The sequence below is a fragment of the Nanorana parkeri genome, unplaced genomic scaffold, assembly GCF_000935625.1.
Source record: "Nanorana parkeri isolate BGI_ZX_2015 unplaced genomic scaffold, ASM93562v1 scaffold256, whole genome shotgun sequence".
Classification (NCBI taxonomy): domain Eukaryota; kingdom Metazoa; phylum Chordata; class Amphibia; order Anura; family Dicroglossidae; genus Nanorana; species Nanorana parkeri.
Window position 1 is genome coordinate 738,136 of NW_017306524.1, and position 13,050 is coordinate 751,185.

The 13,050-nt window shown below is 37.9% G+C and overlaps 1 protein-coding gene across 1 annotated transcript in view; it reads left to right on the forward strand.

Annotated features, from left to right (window-relative positions):
- Positions 1-13,050, forward strand: part of ADAMTSL1 (ADAMTS like 1) — a gene marked incomplete at its 5' end in the record, with an annotated part of 230,910 nt that overhangs the window by 13,447 nt on the left and 204,413 nt on the right. Inside the window, one exon of the mRNA XM_018556868.1 lies at positions 9,971-10,016. Coding sequence (XP_018412370.1) covers positions 9,971-10,016 — 46 coding nt within the window. The remainder of the gene's footprint in view (positions 1-9,970; positions 10,017-13,050) is intronic.

The following is a 13,050-nucleotide window of genomic DNA, read 5'->3' on the forward strand; positions in this document are numbered from 1 at the left end:
TACATTTCATGGAACATTGCTAAAGTTGAATTCTCACTTATCTCTAGGATTCAAATATTGATTGATTGCAAACTGTACATTTCTGTTTTATTTGTAATGTGTGGTTAAATACAACATTTTTGGCTCGATCTTATTATTGTGTTAACTGTTTTTGGCCTAAAGCTGTTAGTCTACAGGAATATCATAAACCACCAGTTAAAATGTAACATTCCAGAAACAAATGTTTGATTTAATGAATTGGACATATAAAAGAGAAAGCCATAAAGCAAGCAGACATATGAAACCTGCAAGTCTAAATTTTTTATTTGATCATTTCTAACAATCGAGACATGACTTGTATGGTAGCTGATGTCATAATGGTGTCTCTTTTTAGCCTCTTTATATTGAATGCATTTTATGGCTTGGGAATCAAATAGTCTGCAATAGCTATAATATTGGATCGCTCTACAGCAATGCACTGTTTGCACAAAATGATTTAGCAAGCATACAAAGCTTAGAAGGGAAACCTGCACTGCTTGGGTTTTCAGATTTTTATGGATGGAAGCAGGAACTGTAACTTTTACTGTAGGGATGAGGGGGGCTACAATGCTGAGAGGTTACTCAATGTTTGGAGCTCACAAAGAAAAAAAAATGTTGCTGTTCCCTGAAAGGCAAAAATGGCACAAGACTGCTAATAAAGACAAGGATTTAACCGAATGGGAAATCCCTGTATACAGATGTTTTAGTGTGTGAGCACAAAAGGTCAGCATCCATGAATATCTTTGTTTCCTATAGGAAATCCTACATTAACTTTAGGACAGGGTGAAGCTCAGGGCGTGTGTGGTTGAAAAGAGTAAAAAAACGAAGGTTGCCTTGCCAAACCATGTCTTAAAATACTTAAAAAGATTTTTGTGTGCGGGGGAGGATTCTTTCTGGCCAAGGTAACAGCAAAAGGTCTGAAACAAATATTAGCAGTTATCTGAGGGATAATTCTTCTGCAGCTGTTTGTGCATTATTAAGAACAGAAACTGCAGGCTTGTTTTAATAGTAACAAGTTCACTGCAAATGGGTCAGCCTATATGTACAATCTTCGTATTCACATGACAGATGGCCAGCTTTGAAAATGTCTTGCTATTTTGTTCTCTTCTCGCTATTTTTCTTTTGTCAGCTTGTCCGATAACAGTATTTCACATCCAACAGAAATATTTTCAAGTTGCTTTTTCCACTTTCTTTTTCTCTGCTTATAATTTATCATGTTATATTAAATTACTTGAAGTTTATCTGAGGAAATACTTATAGCCACTTTTTAGCCTATAAAAAAAAAAACATTTAAGGAAACTGGTCCATTCCATTTTTCTCAGGTTCCGACCACCTCTACATTTTCCTAAAGCACTATCTATCCTCTTCCCGCCTTTGTATTTAACCCTGGGAACCTGACACTTGCTACTATGATGTAATATAAGTGACAGGTGAGAGTTGTGCCTGTGGTTTAGGCTTCCTTCTTAACCTGAAAAGGGCCCCTGAGGAATATTGGGGTCTATTCACGAAGCTGCCGAGGGCAGCCGAGTGAATGACCGATCTGAAGTGAAGTGAGCCGAACACTGTTTCACACATTTCACACATTCGGCTCGGCTGTTCTGCTCGGTCCCTCAGAGGGACTGAGCAGAGCAGAAAAATAGTTAAAAAGTAGAAAAAAAGTTAATAGAAAATGATTGTGCGGAGCTAGCAGTGACAGCCAGCTCCGCCCAATAGTTTCCTATTGTCCGGCGGCTCTGCTGCTGTAAAAGAAAAAAGGAAAAAAAAAACTCTCCCGACTAAGGAAATTTGCATTAAGTGAGAAGTGGAAATTACAGATGCACACTATAGGGTTTATTTACTAAAGGCAAATAGGCTGTTCACTTTACAGGAGGATTTTCCATTAGCTTAGTAGATGTGGTGAAACTTCCCTTTTCTTGCACATGATTAGATGTGAACAGCCTATTTGTGAAGTTTCACCACATTCAACTCCACTGTCTTACTACATGACAAACCACAGGATTAACTGTGTAAAATGCTACCTTCAATATACAGTTGTCTATCCATTTTCATTAAAAAATAATAGCATTGGCCCTAGGTTCACATATCTTCCAATTCCTGATTATTTTGGCGGCCCTCTCTCCTGGACAAAACCGTTTTCTCCCCTCTATATTTGTGCTCTCAATAATAATATATTTTTTTTCTTCTCTTGTCTTTTCTTTTCTTTCCCTTCTCTCGCTTTCTCTACCCTCTCCCCTTCTTAAACTGTCTACAACTCTCTACTTTCTTTCCCTCATCCACTTTACAGCTCTCTACTTTCTTTCCCTCATCCACTTTCCCTTTACCTAAATGGTGCAGTACTAACCCCCCTCCATATTCTCTTCTTCTTTTCTGACCGCCTACCCTTGGGACCTACTTTTTTTGCGGTCCACCTTTGTTTGTTTGTTTTTTTGCATAAATAGGTAAAATAAGAGAGGTGGCATAGAGATTCTTTCTACCACTAGTTGGGTTACATGGAAATGGCTTTCTCAACAAGGTTGCTTTTGTAGGGCATATGGTAGTATGCTAAATATCTCTGTCACTACGGTTATGCTGCCTATGGTAATTTATGGGTTGAGTTATGCCGATGTTACAATGTCATGTACAAGTGTAACGGTCACATCTTTCTGCCTTGAGGAAAGGACCCTGCGCGGTCCCGAAACGTCGGTTTATTTGGATGTCTGTGACGCTTTCTGTCCAATAAAAGGGACATATTTATCTTTACTACTGAGTGCTGGTGATTTCCTGACTTTCCTGTGTTTGCACGGCACCATCCGTGGTATCTCATCACTGCGATAACCACTTTTTTCATATCTGGCCGGGACTGCTGTGAGGAGTGCGGAGGGTCTCTCCATCTACTTACATATGTACCAGTGTATGTTACTATTCACCTGTCTTTTCATGAATAAAGAATAAAAAAAATAATAGCTTACAGTAAATGGATTGCCATAAACATAATTAAACTTACTTAATGCGTTAGTGTCGTTTTAAGTTAACAGAATATTATCAGGCGTCGGATATTTACCAATATTAGCAAATGGGTCTATTGTAATTGGTATACCCATAGACTTGTAAGGGTTATCTTTGAACCAATTGCCCTAAGGGAAATCTTTTTGCATAAACTTGTAAGGTAATATCTGATAACTTTATAATTGTATATCATTGTAGAAGGGAGAGGTGGGACAGGAGACCAGCTCTGTTGGCTTATTATAAGGGAACTATAGCAATCAGGATAGATTTTATAACCTGTATGATCAATCATTCCAACATTGTCAGTCTGCTTCAGGCAATTGCAATTTCTTTGGGTTCTTTTGCCCTATATGCCCAAAATGTTTTCACAAATATCTGGATACCCTCAGTTTTTAGATATGATCTTCTCAAAAGGAGCCCCTAAACGATTCCACAAATGTAAAGAAGTGGTCTGTTATTTATCCATTTTAAGGTTCTTGACTCTTTGATCAAAAAAGAGTCTTCTCTCCAAGAATATATTAATGTGGTGTTGCCACAGATCTTTATCAAGTAAAGCAAACTCCACATATTTTGGGAGTAACACCATAATTAATATCAAAAGGCATCACAAGTACAGCCAATAACTAACACATACTAATACTGAGGTCCAATATGCAATTGAAATAAGCATTTGGGGATTTAATTTTCATATAAACACAAAAGGAACAGCTTCCTACCCAATTATCTTTATGTTGATTTACTATTTATTATCAACACCAATAGAGCCAAAGAAAACAGTTTCAGTAATTCAGGTTAGGAGGAATGATGCGATTGTATGCAGACAGACTCCTTAAAAAATTATTTTACCTTCAAAAGTTGGATTTCCACATGCTATCCAGGGATGGCTAGAGAGCTGTAACATAAGAGAGGAAGCAATAGAAGCTCTATACTCTATACAAGATAAACGTTTGTTTACGTATATCATATTCATTATGAATGTAATAGTATTGAAATTCCATAGTTAAGCCTTCAACTTGTTTCAAATGGAATTTCCATGTGACAGTGTTAGGATAGGAGTTAAGATATTATATTGTTTGTAGAGGTTACTTTATGTTGTTTTTGGCATGTCTCTCGAACCTGGAGACAAGTATACATTTTTCAAAATATGTTGGGATAAATACACTTTTGTTTTCTGTGAGTTTTGGAAGGAAAACACATGTCACTGAACCAAGGTGATTTATACAAGCTATGTTTCAATTGTGTAAGTGCCAATTTTAAAATCTGCACTCACATTGCTTCCTGTAGTGAGTTATAAGTCCTTTCCTCATTAACAGGAATATACAGGAATTCTACCTTTTTACTAGCAGCAGTTCTGAACAACAGGTGGCTTGGGGTCATTGTATAAAATACGGCACCTTTTCCTGGAAGGCTATATACGACATATATAGCACTGTTGTCTTCCAGTTCAGTTTACACTGGTCTTCTTGTAAACTACAAACAAAAATGAAAGGCAATCCCAGTAAAGATTACATGATTTCTATTCTTCCCTTCTCCATTTTACTTGTACTTTCTGTGCAACCAATATACACTAAATTTTAAAGCTTAACTCCAGCTTGTTTTAAGCAGACTTCCACATTGAGCTCAAATGCAGGATGATCGGTGCAAAAAATATAGAAATATATTAATGAAGTAGCTTCCAGAACAGTAGAGCATACTATGCACATTTGAAGTTTTATGAATAGTGGGTGTAAGGCAAACCAGCATGTCATGCTATGTTTAGAACAGGAGCACTGGTATGCTATATGTTTTCAAAGGCCAAATCTCTTTTTCCCCTGTCCTCTGTACCTCAGATATAGACATCCTGCTTTTCTCAACTCTGCAGTCTTCCAGCTAGTATGCAATGTTGACAGCCAGATGTGATAGTCTTTAGATTTTAGGCAGAGACCAAGTCCCTATGTATAACCTGAGCCTTGGATCCCATGGGCTCCAGTGGAACACAGGGATCGATTGCAGACTATTACATCTACTTACATGCAAGGTGCTTGCATATCAGCATAGGGGCTACCTAAGAAAAGTTTTAGGCCAGGTCAGGTATGCTTTAAACGGTCACCAGCTTAAATTGCCTACTCTGCTCTTTTAGGCATACATATTATTTTCTAAAGTACTGATATAAATCACTCCTTGAGCCCAACCCATTGAATATCACACCTCAGCTACAGACAACCTGCTTTTCCTAGCTCTGCAGTCAAATCTGATAAATCCCTGGTGTGCCACATGATATTATACTTGAAGTGTGACCTTATTTAATTAGGATAAACTCATATTTAGAAAGGAGAATTTAACAGCCTTGTAGGTAGTAACCTTTAACATCAAGACATCATAATTAGTTATCGTACTATATTGTCGGGACGCTATGGATATATACAGTATACGAGGTGTGACAATTTATTTCCTGGAATTGATTGTAAAAAAAAAAAATTTGCTTACCTATACACTACCGGTTGTTGTCACCTTCAAAGTAGTCCCCTTGTGAAGCGACATACTTTTCTAGGTGACTGTGCCACTGCCGCAAACATTCCTGGAATTCATTTTCCGGAACGCTGCACAGTACCTTTGTTGCGCCCCGCAGGATGTCTGGAATTTCATCAAATCTGTGTACTTTTAAGGCATTTTTTCATTGATGAAACAGCAAAAAGTCACAGGGTGCTAAGTCAGGGAAATCAGATGGTAGCTGGTCAAGTTTTGGAATGGATTTCTGGGCCAGAAAATCATGAACACTTAACGCATCAAGTGCCAGGAGCATTGTTGTGGAGGAGAATCCACTTGACAGGCCAGAGTTCTGCTCTTTTCCTCCGAACAGATTCCCGTAACCTTTTCAGAATTTCCGAGTAATAATGTTGGTTGCGTTTTTGGTTGCCCACTTCTTGCATTCTCATGGACATCTTCCCGCCCCTTCTTAAACTGCCTATGCCATTCAAAAACACTTGATTTCTTCATGGTATATTCACCATAAGCCTGTTGTAACAGAGCCATTTTTCACACAAAATTTGATGTTAATCCGCTGCTCCAGATTCCTGTCAATCATTTTCCGCCAACAGTGCAACGCACATATTTTTTCTACTACTCTGTAAGTCGACTGATCTGAGACCCAGGCAAGTGCAAGTTAGAACATGCCAGAACACGCTAAAGTGCGAATGGCTGTGACTCACAACCATAGTACTACACCACCGGCAATCCGGGATATATGAAATGTGACACAATATATATACATATATTGTAAAAAGATGAACATTCTAGCTAAAGTCTAACTTTATAGGTGTCCCTGTGTCACTATGCTTATTTTTTTAGATGTGATGCCAGTGAAAGAGAACCACTTTATGTAAACAATCTTATCAATTTGTGTTAATTAATTAAACACTTGTTTTCCTGTACAGTTGGTAATTAGCTGTGTACATGCATGCAGCCTATTTGGTCTTGTCTCTTATCTCAACACTGATTGAAAACAATAGACTCTCCGCAGTAATAATTGGTAGCCGTGGTCCATGTGATCAATGCTGACTAGGCTGTGCTAAGTAACAGCAGATTTTAATTCAAGCAGACAGTACGTTTTTTACTCCGAAAATTGTGATTTGGTAAAGCTGATCGGTGGCTTTCGTGTGAAGCGTGAATGATAGGTCCACATTGAGAGAAGACAAACCTTGATGTGTATTTTCTTGTAATCAGCACAGCGAGCAGCCTTTTTTAAAGACAGGCTTTGGAAGCATTTCCAGCGGGTTAGTCTCACTTAGTGTAACTGTATTTTCCATTTAAGACCTTTTGGTAATGAGACTCAACAGGAACTGGATAACTGCTTCTTATTGCATAGTCTAGACTGTAACCTGCATGAAGAACCTTAAACCTGTAGCAGTTTCAAAATAGGCTCTTGACAGATAATTCAGAGGTATAATTCAAATATGTCTGTCAGTATTGTTTAATACAGACTATGATGTGACTTGCATGTTATTCATTTTTCTTGAGCAGCAACACAGACTAAACAACTTTTCACCTAAAATGTTCCACTACATCATTTTACATTCCATTTTTAAGAAAACCACCAACAGTTAGTATATAGATTTGACAGTACTGATACAAAAAAACTTTAAGCTGTTAAACACCAACCTTTGTACCCTTCTGTACCACATATGTTGGCCACAACCTTTTCTTTTGCAAGCTTATCTAGGCTTGCTGGCGTTGTCACAGAGTGGGTTTTTTTTTTAGGTAAAGTCTTCCCCAAATGTATGGTTATACAATTATGAGGGATGAAATATCCCATTTTCTTGCCATACAGCAAAATTCACCTCCAGTGGGACATTTCATTCAGAGTAAGCCAGGTCATCCTCTATGCATAGCTCTTAATTTTTCTGTGCCCAAAATTCAACTTAAAATGCTCACAAAATGGCGTTCTTAGAAGATCAAATAGTGTTTAGCAATAGTGCTCCGTTTTTAGAGAAATAAAAATGCTAACTGATATAGAAAAAAGTATTTGTCAATCTACAGGCTGACTGCTATAGCTCATGTTAAAGCAATGAGTGTGTATGCTGTATTACACTGTAAACAAAGTTTTAGAATCTACAAAATTAAAGCATATTACACATTAAAATAAAATAATTCAGCCAGTAACTGCATACACTTTGTAGAAATGCAAAATCTAAAATAGAGTCCACCTCGAAAAGAAACATGTAAAGCAGAAATTTCTATTGTGGAAGCAAACCAGATTTAAGGGTAACAGTCCTATTTTTGTTGGGTTTAAGATTATAGCTAATACATTTAGCTAAATTCAGGCTTGATTTTGGAGTAGAGTCTAATGTGATACCAACCAAATCTGTTGATTTATTCACAATTGTAGTGAAAACTGAGCCCACAATTAATGTATATTTATACCGCATTTGACTGTACATGGCCATAATACAAGACATTTTGGTGCATTTCATGTTGGCCTGCTAATTATACTATCATATATTAGTATCTAATGGTTTGTACACCTGTCATTGAGTGTTTAATGTCTCCCCCCCAAATAGTTTCTAATGCTATTTTTACCAATTTCCCACCTGCTATGTTGTTATTTTTATGCCCATATTCGTCCTGCCATATGATGTTTTTTGTGCCCATATTCCACCTATTATCTAGTGGTTTTTGTCTATGTCTTTTCTACAAAAAATTGGTAATGTGATCTTCCAGAATAATAATGAAAGCACCAAAGTACAGAATTAATTTTTGCAAGTCTAGACACAGATGTGGAGGTTTGATCATTTTCACATTACCACTATGCATGAATCATTATGGTGACTCCCATACTGCTATACGGTGATCATGTTTACTGTATCTCTGGAAGTGCTCCCTGCTATGTATGGCTGTTATGGATGGTGCCGGTCTACAGTGAAAAGTCGATGCTATCGCTGATGCGTAGTTGTAGAGGCACAGTGCTATTATCTTCCTGCTGCTACTGCCTATGCACAGGTATTGGTACCATTTTGACAAATCCCAAAGGCTCTGCACTACCACCAGCGTGACTGGCGTTTAGTGACCATGCTGCTAATCTTTTCCAATCCGCAGCAATCTTTGCAGATACAAGAAATTGGTTTCCATCACAGGAAGTCTTCCATCACTCATAATTTATTTGGTGCTCCTAGATGTCATATGATTTCCTGAACAGAGCTGCCAATAATGTATTAGCAATGGGAGACTTTCTGTGCTGGGAGATAATTGCTGGTATGTTTAAGGATAGCTGGATGTTAGTACACAGGGAAAGCACATACTGCAGGACATTTTGGGAAGACTCCTCCAAAGTCCTTATTTTCCACACTTCAGATTTCTAGCACCGGAGACCAAAATATCAATTCCCCCTTCACACTATGCCATTCGATTGCAGTGCTCTGCTACATACAAGTTAATGTTTGCTGCATTAAGGCAGCCATTTCAAAGACAAAAATGGGCTACCAATGCATGACAATGGGAAAAAACTAGATCTGTACCTTTTGAATGCAGTACACCACAATGCAACGCATGTGTGTTGTGGTGCACTGCAGTGTAAGTCTGATGGCACCTACTGTACTTGTGCTTTGGGGGTGCCCTTCCAAATAACTTGACCTCTTCCACAGTGGTCCTGAGGGTAGGAGAAGGGGATCCACACTTCTGGGCTAAAGGAAGAGGTAAAACCCAACAGTAAGATTCCCACAACCTCCATTACTATGGACCCTTTCCAATGCCCAACATCCAAGGCAGACACAGGACACATCATAGAGTGACTGCAACCAGAGGCATTCTCAAACTCATGCCTAATTTAGCTGCAAGGAATTATGAGAACGTTTTATACAAGTAAAATTAAGATAAATTGTTTGATTTTTGTGACTGAAAAGGACAGGGTGAAAATACAGTCCTGAACTAGACATAAGAAGCTATAGCACAGAATGGGAAAATGGGGAGGTAATGGATGAGGGGTGGAGTCTCAAATTTATAAAAAAGTCAATACTTTAATATCAGAATAAAGGTACATACTTCAGATTTCCACAGGAGTTGGATTGTAAGCAATTACTTATGTACTTCTCTCCCCTACACTCATTCTGCTGTCAATAGAGTTGATTTACTAAAGGCGAATAGGCTGTTCACTTTGCAAGGGAATGCTCTCTTGGCTTGCACATGATTGGATGATCGAGGTCAGCAGAGCTTCCACTTATTCACTAAGCTAAGAGAAATTTCCCTTGCCAAGTAAAAATTCGTTCGCGGAGTAAACAGCCTAATTACCTTTAGTAAATCAACCCCAATGAATGCATACTTAAATATATATTTAAGTTATTGTAAAGAATAATAATAAATAACTTGTACTAACCTGTCACTTTTTAAACATCCTTTCATTGCTGTGAAATCACCAGTGGGTTATCAGATTTCTTATTCGGTTTGCAGAGTTTTCCTAATCGCTGTTTACATATGCTGATTTTATTGTTTCCTACAGAAGCTGTGAAGGTCGGAACATACGGTACAGAACATGCAGTAATGTGGTAAGCTAATTCTTCTTTTTACTACCATTAGGAAATTCCTTTTAAAGTCATACCTTGCATTGTCTGTCCCAAATGAGAATGTTTTCATTTTTTTTACTTGTTTAATTTTTAATGGCTCATGCAGTTCCAGCAGAGTTTTTAAAACGAGGCTTATACTTATAGTTACTGTATTTTCCAACATCTATTTTACATTTTGCTTTTGCTTTACACAGAACAGTAGTTGACTCAAACTCCACTTGTTCTGTTTTAATTTTTTCTTAGATTGTTCGTTTTTTTTTTTTTTTAATGGACACATACAAATTAACTACTAAATAATGATTTATAAGATGTGGAGCCTAGAAAAGTATAGCTGTTAAGATAGTAAACAATTAGATTCTACCACAGTAATGTCCCCTGATCCTCCTTTGGAATATTTGGAGAATTCACTCCAAAGAGTTTCTTCAGTCTTCCACCATGCACTATACATGCTTAGGGTCAAATAAAGCTTGCAGCTAGAGCAACCAGATGCAAGGCAAAATCTCCCATGAGTTGCCTCTCAATAGGTTTGCATTGTATATCCTTTAAAGATCCCATCGTGGTTTCATAATTGTTATATCTGGATAATCAAAGTATAGGTTACCAGTTGAAGCACTTTACCATAGCTGATTTTGTGTGCATTTGGTACTCTCTAAATCAGGGGTGCCCATTAGGTAGATCGTGATCTACCAGTAGCTCTCAAAGCTGATGTAGGTAGATCACGAAGGGTGTGAATGGTGGCCCCTTTATTCCATTTTGGTATATTTATTTAGCTGTGCACACATGATTACCTATTAGCCTGAGTCTGCAGAGCCAAGCTCCCTGAAACCTTTCTGGTGGATACTGGTGGTTGAAGTGCTATGTATTACATCAAAGAATATTAGTTTACACAGCCTGTTGCACTTCACTGTTTGCAAAATACATCAAGGTGAGCCAGGAGAGAGAGCGGGGAGAGACAGACAGGAGAGCGAGGGGAGACAGCCAGGGGAGAGAGCGGGGAGAGAGCGTGAGGAGAGACAGCCTGGAAGGATAGACAGCCAGGAGAGAGAGCAAGGGTTTTTTTTCGTTGGTAGATCTCATGTAGCTCGTCATTTCAAAAGTAGATCTTAACACAAAAAATTGTGGGCACCCCTGCTCTAAATCAAACATGCTCTTATCACCAAAGAAAACCTATCAGTAATTCTATAGTGAAGCATGAACTGTATGGTGAGCAATGAAGACTTTACTTTGTCAATGTGCATGTTTCAAAGTAACGGTCTGTATTCTTTAACATAAGTGGCCAAGATTTACATGAGGCAACAGAACAATGCAGATACATACTTTCCAATTATCCTTATTTTAGAGCGAACATTTATGGATGGAGATGCGTACAACTTGAGTTGTGATTTGAGTAAAGAAGGGTGTGTTTTAAATTTCCCACTTTTTAATGTCCTGTTATTGTGAAGTGTCCTGTAAGCATTTTAACATAGGGCGTATACCAGTGGGTTTACATAACTTCAGTGTTTTGTAACATGTGCATGTCTCTATTATCCTACAACTGTTCAACTACTGAACAATTTTGTCCTTTTTAGAAGGGACACTGGAGAGTGCACAGAACAGCCTCTGAATGGTAGACTGGGTCTGACCAATTCGAGGTTGCAGTTATTGCTGGGTTCATTCTAAATAGATAACTTGAATTTGCACTATAGTTTACGGTGCAAGTTTTAATGAATGTACTGGTTATATTAGATATTTAGGACAAGAATTGCTATACAAGAAAGGATAAGGTTTCAGAATTAAAGGATATGAGGTTTTTTGGCGGTTTTAAAACGCGTGTGGCCACATTTGAGAGATTTGTGTGTTCAGTACCCATCAGAGCATGTGGTAGGATAATAGAAATGGTACCATGAAGTTGCATGCTAACTTATCTATCCATTGTAGATTTTTACACGAGTAAATGAAGTATAAAAATCAATTTACTTGTTAATGCAACCAGCATGCACATTTATCACCATTACCCTACAATAGAATTTCATGCCAGAAATCATTACAGCCTAAATAGACTTTGGTGGGCTTGGTAACGATCCACAAATATTCATCCAATTGGCCACACAGTGATCTAAATGAGCCCTTATCACCTAATAAAGTGACGTGTTTGTGCTAACGTAAGATGTTAAAGTCATATTTCTTTTATCATCATAAAACCATTACCTTGTATGAGTTGCAAACTTAACTGGTATTTGAGGTGAATGCAATCCTATAAGATTGCCCAGGAAATAAAGTGAAATGTCTGGAGTACATTGTGTTTTACAAAGGCATTTGCTAGCATAGTGTTACTGAAATGTTTGTAACTTTGTATTTTCTTTATTTTTGTAATGGCCTTTAATTTGCCAGGAAAATGTCCTGACCTTTCAAAGCTGGATTCATATTGCTTGCAACAGCGATCAGTCATAGGCTTTGAATTATAGGCATTTTATTTACATGACTTTGATCAAAACAGCAGCTGTTCAATTATTTTTTTCTGCTGATTTAATAATGGGCCACATCTTTTTATGATCACAGACAGTGCAATAGTAATTCAGAATAATTACATCATAGAACACTGGTGCTGATAGTGTGTTCTGCACTGAGAACAAAATGACCCTATATGCCTTATTTACTAACCTTATGCTAACCCTAAATAAACCTGACACTTAGCCATCCCTTTGTGAAAGCCTCAAAACTTAACCTAGCCCCTAAAATGAACACTTTACCACCTAACCTCCATCTGACAAATCAGAAGTTGGATAAAGAAGGTGACCTAGCTGCAATGCCTAAGTGCAATAAGAAAACTCAGCACAGGTATGTAGCCTGGCCTTATTACCAGTTCCACCCATCCACGCTGAACCAAACTGGCTTTGTCAGCTTTCAGGCTTTAACAATATAGGACTTCTGTGTGGGTGGATTGAACTTCCTGGATACACCTGCAAAATTTTGGTGCTGCTGTCAATGCCCGGAAGGGACACTTAGATGAGTATTTCTTGCTTCAGCAGGCAAGGAC